This window comes from Geospiza fortis, unplaced genomic scaffold (genome assembly GCF_000277835.1).
Source record: "Geospiza fortis unplaced genomic scaffold, GeoFor_1.0 scaffold130, whole genome shotgun sequence".
Taxonomy (NCBI): Eukaryota; Metazoa; Chordata; class Aves; order Passeriformes; family Thraupidae; genus Geospiza; species Geospiza fortis.
The window spans coordinates 10887620-10897614 of record NW_005054300.1 but is presented as its reverse complement, the minus strand read 5'-3'; the positions used below and the strand labels follow the sequence as shown (position 1 = coordinate 10897614).

General features: G+C 42.9%; 1 protein-coding gene across 1 annotated transcript in view; it reads right to left on the bottom strand.

Annotated features, from left to right (window-relative positions):
* Positions 1 to 637: 637 nt before the first annotated feature.
* Positions 638 to 9995, bottom strand: part of HIF1AN (hypoxia inducible factor 1 subunit alpha inhibitor) — an 11309-nt gene continuing 1951 nt past the window's right edge. Inside the window, exons 2-9 of the mRNA XM_005416504.3 lie at positions 9975 to 9992; positions 8776 to 9026; positions 7389 to 7537; positions 5561 to 5706; positions 4968 to 5074; positions 4513 to 4576; positions 4175 to 4285; positions 638 to 3038 (exon numbers count right to left, since the gene is read on the bottom strand). Coding sequence (XP_005416561.2) covers positions 2994 to 3038; positions 4175 to 4285; positions 4513 to 4576; positions 4968 to 5074; positions 5561 to 5706; positions 7389 to 7537; positions 8776 to 9026; positions 9975 to 9992 — 891 coding nt within the window. The 3' untranslated portion in view covers positions 638 to 2993. The remainder of the gene's footprint in view (positions 3039 to 4174; positions 4286 to 4512; positions 4577 to 4967; positions 5075 to 5560; positions 5707 to 7388; positions 7538 to 8775; positions 9027 to 9974; positions 9993 to 9995) is intronic.

Genomic DNA, 9995 nt, shown 5'->3' with positions numbered 1-9995 from the left:
GTGAGGAGAATGCCATTTGCGGTGGCTGAGGCTGAGGCATCTCTCTCTCCCACAATGCCAACATCCTTCACCTACTATTCAACTCTTCCGTATTTTACCACATCTCAGCCATTTGTTCAGAAATAGCCAACATCTCACCAATGGTTAGATTTCAAGATTGCTGTGGAGTTAATATTACTGTAAAATAACTTTTGTTTACTAGGTAGAGAGGACTCCATCTCCCAAGGCTGCTAACACACAGCACAGGTACACACAGGAAAATCTCTGGGACAATTAATTGAGTTCATCAGGCCTGCTTGAGTAGTTTGCTCCATCATCCAGTCAGAGTACGGTGACACCATGCAGGTCAGCAGGGAGGGGAATTTTTCCCTGCGCACCAACACTTCTTGTTGACAGGGTACAAGCTCACCATCTTATTCCCAGCTTTCCTTCCAGCCTTCTGGAAGTAGTATGGAGAAAGTTGTGAAGACACATAATAATGCAATTGGTATTGCTGTTTTGAAGGCAGTTCTGGAGACCAACAGCCTTCACCAGTGAAGAACACAAGTGGAGTTGTCAGACTGAAAAGTAGATTTAGACACACATCCTTATAGAGCTCTTCTACACAGACACTCACAAAATAAAAGCCACACCATTCTGTTGTTCAACATTGGTTGTATTTAAGAACTACACTTCAGAAGGTACCATGTGTTTGTCACACCCCACCCCCTGCACACACACCCCTAGCAGAGAACACACAGCTTCCCAATACCATGGCAAGGGGCATTGAAAGCACAAGGTGAAAAGGGAAGGGGGAGGGAGTCAGTCCATCAGTGCATTGTAAATGAGCTTTCACAAAGTCAAGTGCAGCAAAACCTGTTCAGACACTTTAAAAGTTAGACCTTTGGCAAATAAAAGGAAAAAAAAAAGGATCCTAAAAGTTCTGTAAGTACCATTCTCTCTCCACATGGGATATGAACTCCCACCCTGAGCTTCAAGAGTTGATGGTGTCTAACAAGCAGTACTGAAGACTACCATGTGCTGAATAAATAGCACAGAAATGGGATTTAATTTGAGCATCTTTCAACAAAGGGCATATGCCCAAGATTCCTGGGAAGGCCTTGCTTTTGGCCAGTCAGAAGGTTCTTCCCCACTTGTCCAAAGGCTGAGCATTGATAAGCATCCAGCTGAGTGACCTTCGTCTGGATCTAACCATAGCTCTGGAGAGCCTGCAACATGGCAGTCAGACTACTCAGTGACACACATTTCTTGAACAAGGACCCTGTAGCTGCCAATTAAACTTCATTTATTCTGACCAGTAAAGCAGCCAGAAAACTTGCCTCAGGACCTCCTGTTTCCTCCTGTTTGAGAAGCCTTTCACTTTTGTGAAAGACAAGCCCACTGCAAGTGGTGCATGAACTGTCCCAGCAAAAGATGGGACCTGAGACCAAAGATGGAGCACTTCTCAAGTAGCATGTTACGCTTTTATCAGAACCCACATCAGAACAAGCCCAGGGGAAACACTGGGAAGTCTCAACAAAACAAGTTCTACACTTTCTGGGATGAGATACATGGGCTATGAAACAGCCTCTCCCACCTCTAGCTTTTGGAACCCATTACAACCGCATCACAAGTACAAGATCTTTGCACCACCCCGCAAACCAGGGACAGCAGTGCAGCACACCTCAGGGAATAAAAAGCCAGCTTCCACAAGAGCCCAAGGCTTCTGCATGGAAGAGGAGAAGGAGGAAAGCAATGTTATTTTTCAGAGTGATTACTGAGGACTCAGACAGAGGCTTATCTGGTTCCTGTGCTCTGGTCTTGTCACTTCCCAGTCTGCCATGTCAAGTCCCGGAACACAAAAACAATCAGGATAAACTTAATCACATTTAAACAAAAAGCCCTGAACTCTTTCACATGACTGTACAAGGAAGAGAACCACACACTGGCATGGATTTAACTGATGGACAGGAGCCACACAAAATCACACAAACGTGTGCACCTGTGCACAGCCACACACACTTGAGTTCTTGCAGTTTCAGTAAAAAGGGCACTTTCCTGTGCTAGTCTCAGGAGCCAGCACCCTACTGGGGAGAAGTGAGGCTCTGTACCTATCTGACACTGTGTTTTGACAGCTGAGCTCAGCATCCCTTGGAAATTTAATTTAAAAATGTGGCTTAACCATTCAAGACTTGGAGAATGCCCTGGCATTTATGCATCTCCCTTCATAATGCTACATCCCCTTTTAACCATACTGCAGCTTCAAAAGAGCAGGAGAGAAGCCTTCACTCCCCAGAAAAAGCTGTCAGAAAAGGAGATTTATCTAGACTCATACAAGACAGATGTTATTTGGACAGCATAGGATTTGGTGCTCACACACTAGATAACTTCATTCTGATCTCTACCCTGTACTACATCCAAAGCATAGATGTCTTAGGTTGAAGGAACTGAATCAATTGTCCAGTTGCTCAATACACACAGGCCATCTCACGTGTTCATTTCCATTAATACAAAAAGGTGCCAGAGTTGAGCAGGGACAGGTCCTCTAACAACAGAGGACTGTGAAACCTAACATTCCCCACCTTATATCCACTGCCGCCACCAATACACAAACCCAGCCAAGAGGCCCAAACCCCATCAGACTGAGGCAACAATATTGCTCCTGGTTATCCTCCAAGCTCTTCTTCATATGCCTGAAAATCCTGAAGTAACATATCCAAGTGCCAGAAGCCATGCTCCTTGTTGTGGCAAACAGGGCAGAGGGAAGAAAATAAACAAGTTAGTGAGCATGAATCCAGCTTCCAGTAAGTGCAGATTCTTTCTTGGGAGGTTCAGTTAGATGAGAGTGGAGGATGAATAGGGTACTAATGGTTTTGCAGTTCCAGTAGCCCCTTTATTGTAGTGGGGCCAGGACAGGCCAGGAAACCCATCAGTCTGTTAAGTGCTGCGTGCAATACTAGCGCTCAGTATCTTCCATTGCTTGTGAACAAAGCAGCTCCAACATCAATCAGGCATTAGTCATACCGGCCCTTAATCATCATATTCAACAAGGGACCCACCTGTTCAAAGCAAAAACAGGTCATTAGCCAGGACAGTTACACAGAAATGGCAGCACAGAGCCTGCTCCCTCCATATCACAGAGCCCAAGATATACCTAATCACTTTCAAAGCATTTTCTAGAAAAACACTGGGGCACACACAAACACATTCTTAAAATACCCTACCGAAACTGCAGAGTTCTCTGTCAACACTTGACTTCAGGTGACACCAAAACCTTCCATCCAGAGTGGAAACATGCCTGAAACATTTTCACTTCCCACCTAATCTTTGTGATTTCTAAGTAGATGCTATTAAAGGGAATCAAGGGTTGCTTTTTTCAGGGAGAGAAGGAACATTCTCACTCATTGAATCCTCTCTGGTCCCTGGGGTCAGTAAGAGGGGGAGCTACAACTGATGATTTTGCTAAGGTGGTTTTTTTTCCAGTCAAGACCACTCCCACATCTCAGGACTGCCTAATCTTTGAAGGAAGTTCAGAATGCCATGGCAGTAAAATAATCTCAGGGGAAAGGCTAAAGAGGAGTTTCTGCACAGTGGTAAGGATTACAGACCAGAAAAGCATTTCTATCCTTGACCTGCATTTCCACTTTCAGATCATCAGATCTTCAAAGGCATACTCTTAGTACCTCAGTCTTTTTAGACTTAGTACCTCAGAGGGGGTTTTTTGATATACCAGATAGTTAAGACTGCAAAGAATTCAGAGATAAGCAAGAGACATGTTAAAGATGAAGCGCATGACTTAATAGAGGAGATTTCTGTAATTTAAGAGACTTGGATTCAACAGGTGAAACAGTTTCAATTTTTTCTGCAAATAATGGGTATCATTGCTGCACAGAAGACTAAGGAGTTTTGGGAACAACACTTTCCTGGAAGTGCCAAAAGTCAAAGTACACTTTTTTCCCACATACAAGAACAACTACTTCATTGTTTGTAGTGGTCCTTTCCAGAATTATAATTTTAAGAGCTTGCGTTTTTGTAAGCAAATGACCTTCTGAAGACTGCAGGAAGAATCAGCAAAAGAGCAATCCTGCTCTCCCACCCTCACTGTGGCACCTAGAGAGCCAAGTAGCTGTCACCTCAAGTTTTGCATTATGCCTTAATGATTTCAAGAGCAGTGACCACATGGTTCTTTCCATACCTCTTGTGGATTTCCTAAGGCTTCTCCCAGCATCTTCTCAATGTTCCTCATTATCGCCACTTTCTGATGAGCCTTTAAGGGATACTCAATTCTCTTTGGGGTTGGGGCACCCTGAAATATCAAAAAAAGCTCATTGGCATGCTTCCTGTATTAGCAGCTTATTCACCTGTACCCCAGTCACCCAGTTCTTCACACACACAACTCTGAAGAGGAAAAAGTAGCTTCCAGAAGCAAAGGACTTGGTGCCACGAAGCTCTCATATCAACAATGTGTGCCAGTACATCTCTACCTGAAAAAATCCTCTGAGATGGAGCTATCCAAGCTGTGCTTGTACTCACCTTGTACCAGAAGTTCACAGTGATGGTAATCCCCCCATTCAGGAGAGACTCAATGTGGTGCCACCTGCATGGAAATCACATAAAAAAAAGAAAAGAAACTATTGCTGTAGCTTATAGTGAAATACCTTGGGTGATGAGTTCATACAGCACTAGACAAGCCTGGTATACCTCCTGCATCAAGACCTCAAAACTTCTGGAAAGCTCTCCTTATTTAAATATAGATCCTTTTCTCACACATGTTAGTGAGTACATGTACAATTAAAGTGGTGTTAGGGAGAATTACTATTCCCATCCAACAGACAGGAATTCGAAGCGTACTGGCCCAAGATATCACAGAAAATATCACAGTTGCTGGAGAAGTAAAAACAAAATACTCTTAAGAATCAACCCAACACTAAGTAGAAAACATTTTAAACCTGTTTTTTATCACAGTGCAGTCCTGCCATCCTTCTTACCAGTACATAGGTATGTACAGCACGTCCCCAGGACCCACCACCGTCTCATAGCCAACCACATTCCGGAAGTTTGGAAACTTCTCATAGTCAGGATTGTCAAAGTCCACCTAATAGGAGAAAACATTAAGAAACTCAGAAGAATTTCCTGCAATGACAATCCTCATTATTGGCTCTCAGTGTCAAATCATCTTGGTCTTCCTTACATGGCTTTTACATTTCCATTTGTATCTTAACTTTATTGTGAGGTCCTGCAGTACCCTCCAAGTACCATATAGGTAGGAATCTTGCAATTTGTCTGTCAACAAATCTGTGTTTGACCAGTGATCAATGAAACAGAACAGAGGAGGTAGCAACTGCAGACCCATTGTGTATCAGTAAGAAGGTTTTTATGGCTCTAGCACTTCTGAGCTGGAACCAGACACAAACAGAAAACCACCAATGCATTCCCCAATGCTGTTGAAAACTGAGCAGAGGTTTTGCAAAAGCTCAGCAAGTATTTTGCAGCTTTAACTCCAGTGCAGCTTCCTCCCACCTAGCATCTTTACAAATGCACATTTTTGCATTGGAACAGAGAACAGATCTCCAACTCTCACCTGGCTCTGTCTGTCACATGGATGGTGCACAGGATAAGGGTAGAGGCATTCAAACTGATCAGGAGGAAACAGGATACACCTCTTGTAACCCTTAATCTGAGCAAAGAAGTTCTGTTGCTCGTCATAATGGGCTGGTGTCACATTCCCTACACAGAGAGAAAAGAAAATCAAGACACTCTCAGGTATGAAAGAGATGCAAGTTATGTTCCTCGCTGAAGACAGAAAATATACTCCCACATATTCAGAAACTAAACAAGGAAAATGACAATAGGAATGTTACAAACCCCTATCATCAGCCTTTATCGAGGAGCTGCTACTCCACTTAATTTCCATTCTAAATCCATACTCAGCAACTTATGCTCTACAGGATTAGGATTTCCAGCTTGTTCCAATGAACAGCAGATGCTGAATGTTGATAGGAAGCTTTTTCATAAAACACTTAGTTTAAATGACAAGTTGTAGAACAGACTGTCAAAGATTATTAGTCTAGAGAAAAGGAGTTCAGTGGTTGGATTTGAAAAAAAGTCCCAGAAGTTTTTCAAGAAAACAAGTAAACAATCTCTGTCAATGGAGCTCCCAATAGCACCCGCTCAAGTCTGATTAACAGTGCTTGACTGTTGCCACTAGATCTTAAGTTTAATCAAATCTTTAAATACAGTGGGTTGTTTTGTACTCCTCACAACTGTACTCCTCACAAAAAACGGTTTTTCAGGCTGTTTGCCAATTCAGATATTACTCTCTTGGCCTGCAAGAATTAAGATAACAGTTAACCCCATAACTTCATTACATAGATCAACAGAGCAGCACACATGCTACTCTAAAGACATTCCTTTTTCTAGCACATGCTGGTTCAAGACAATTCCTTGGTTCTTGTGCTAACCTGTTAGTAGAATTTTAGTGACTATATAGCCTGTAAGGAAGTGTTGGTCCACTGATTTTATATTATGTTCTCTCAGCTAGTTAAACAAGTGGCAAAGACAAACTACTGTAGGTTGAGATTGACTTGGTGCAAAGAGGAAAAAACCATCCAGGTTGTGTAACTGAACAACTATAATTTGATATGTTGGCCACATTAATTATAGGAGGCTCTCCCACTTCACAGAACAGTGTACATTTCTTCCCCAGTTATTGAGATTACTTTCTAAAAGAATGTTCTCCTTATCAACAGCCTAGTGGTTCCTCTGTCTTCTAAGGCACTTGCCTCTTAGTCAGGCTCCACATGAATTTGGAACTCTATTCTATCCAAATACTTTGAGAATTTATCCATCTTCAAGTTTCCCACTGTCCTATAGGCTTTCAATAGAAAAAAAAACCAGGTCTTAATCAAAAGAGAATTCCTCCTCACAGTGTACTAGCTCAAATAAGAAAAAAGTTTTCACGAAATAACCAGATTTCCTTCTGGGCAGACATTGGACATACTCAGAAAAGCCTAGAAGTCTAACACTGTTCAAGTTGCAAACCTTTCTGCACTTTGAATCTGCAGGCTTTGAGCTTTTTAAATCTACAGTGCCTGAAGCATGCAAACAGTAAACAGATCCCAGGATATGATTAGCAGTTACTAGAAACACAGTCCCACCAGCATCACACACAGCCTTTCCATGAGCACATGACATTCAGGCATTCACAGTACATCCCTGGTAAAATACAGACTATTCCTTTCCTTGTTTCCCAAGTTAAGGTGTGACAACAGTCTCCTCCCAGCACAAAGCTTTACACTACCTCCTCTGAAGAAACACACAGATCTAGGGGAAAATCCATTTGAAAGACCTTCTGGAACTGAAATACAGAACTGCTGATGCAGTTCCTTCAGTCTGAGGAAGCTATTTACCTTCCATGCCAATAAGAAGCAGGTTAGAAGTCAGTTGACCCCAGCCACGTTTCCCTTGCTGCTTGTTAATCCAGTTCCAGTTGAAGCCAAGGAAATCCACTACAATCTTCCTTCCAACTGTGTCATTCAATGTTTGCTGTAGATATAGCCTGAATTGGCCAAGAGAGAAAGCAGGAACCAAGTATTAAACTTTGTCATGAGCACACGTATACTCTGTCTCTTCAGAAAGATTTCAAAACAGAGAAGTACTTCCTAGAGATTCTGTTCTATCACTACACAGCTTCAGCACCTGTGGAAGGAAACAGTTTCAAAAAGTCTGCAAACTTTGCTGTAAGGTTTCCCAGTACACAAGAGAACAGATCTTAGTTCAACTTGAACAATTACAAGGGAAAAACATAATTTTAAGGAAGAACAACCCTCTCGCAGGGCAGGAGGAGGAAACTCTAAACAGACTGGCCATTATCAAATAAATCCCTAGATGAATGCCACCCCTGTAACTCACCTGCAATGTCAGTTATGTCTTCTAGCAAAACTACATGAGGGAAAAAGAGGTCTCAGGAGAGCCTGCACATTTCAGTATCAAGTTACTTAAAGCCATGTTTACATTTAAACATAGAGGATCAGAGGAATCTAACATCTGTACCAACAATCACAGTATTACAGACTGCTGTCTGCAATGCTGGAAGAAAACGCATTTCCAAGAGCAAGGACTGACTTTTCTCTTGGAAAAAGCACACCCAAAGCTAAAAAGAAGAAAAAGGCACAGATGACAAATGGGTGGCGTTGCCTCCAATTAAGACACAATCAGCGTCTGTAATTCCTTTTAGAGGGCTGTGACTGAAAACACTAATGGTTTAAGTACAGCTGCTGACAGTTATATTCCATGTCCAGTTGAAGCTCCTCTCAGTGACCCACAGCTCTGTTAGTGGCACAGGCCATCACCCCCAGTACACAGCACATGCACAACCCGGCCTGTATTCCCAAAAAGGGTTAGCTCCAGCTGCCTTGGGATTCTGTGGGAAAGCCTGAATGCCACAGCCTATACCTTTACATCAAACAACAAGCTTCTCTACCAATACCACAGTCTGCCAGAAAAAAGTAAAGCTTAATACTTTCTCTATACAAACCCTGCCTCACGCAGAGGAGGAAAAAATAAATAAATTCCCACAGCCAGTGTGAACAGTTTGTTTGGTTTGACTTTTCTAATAAGGTAACAAGGCTGTTGTCAACTAGAAGCCCTGCAGAAAAAGCAGGATTCTTAACAACAAACAAATAAAAATTCCAAAAAGTTCATGACACTTTAATCATCAACACCCACTGAAGAGAACTTAGCTCCTACTTAGGTCTGAAGAAACAAAGAAACCTCCACACTCCACTTATCACTTACCTCTCAGCACTCCCTTTTTGTTGTATTTCTTTGAGTCTGTTCACAAACTCGGCAAACTTCATTTCTTCCCTACTTGACTTGGGTTTGAAGTTCTTAAAATTGGCCATTTTTTTCTCATCATAGTACAAAAACTTGTGTGTGCTGGCACTATACACTGAGAAGTCCCCATTGCCAATGTTTTCCTGGAGGTAGTCCAGGTCCCATTTCAGAGCAGGATAAACCAGATTTGTATCTGTCAGCACCACTGGCTCCTGGAGAGAAACAGGAAGTTTATTGATTCAAAGACCTCTTGAACTTAAGAACAAACACATTCATTATTGCACCCACAAAAACTCCCTTTCAAAATGGGGAATTGGAAAAGGCATTTGAAGTAATCATATATTTGTTCTGGGGAGAAAACCAAGCAAGACATGATAGGAAATTCTAAGAAAGGGGTGGCCTGGGGCTACAGTAAGCTCCTGGTAGCAATGGGACAACAGATTGCACTATCTACTTAGCCAGTCTCTATCAGCAAGGTTAGACAAACACTAGCTGGCAACACTTCTGGGCCTGCTTGGTCCTGCCACGTAGCCAGGAGACACAGTGGATTCTGGCTGGTCACTTCCAGCCTCAGCTGTGAAGGAGTAAGTGCCAGCAAAAAGATCCCTCTGAATCCAGAAACAGAGCTCATCTCTCTTTGCAGAGGACTGCAAATAACCCCCATAAAAAAACTGACCATGTCTTCTACAGCAAAAAAAGAGCCTTTACAAAAGGAAGACAAAGTACATCACCTACCTCACCTACCAGTAGTAAGCAACTTAACCAAGGCAGCACTGTGTTCCCAAGCTGCGTATACACAACTTTTTGCAGACTTTCCTTAAAAAACCCAACTACCAAACCTACGAAAAGGAGACTGAGCTGGTACAGAACCAATACGAGAGCCACCACTGCAAAGGAACCTTTGCATCTGTGGTCTGGCACTTAAAAAACCACCAGTATGTGCCCAGGGGTTTACACAACGTTCCCACAACTTCCATCCCGATAACAAAGGACTTAAAACAAGCGTTTCCTGCCAATCTCACAACTCAACGCTGTAGCACCCAAGAAAAACGTCCACTACGGCAAAGAGGAACGGGACAGCGGCTACAGCAGAGCCCGCGCGGTGCCCAGGACGGACAGGGCCGGGACGAGGCGGTGACTGCGCCCGGGACCCCCCTCACCTCGTTCTCGATGAGCTCCTC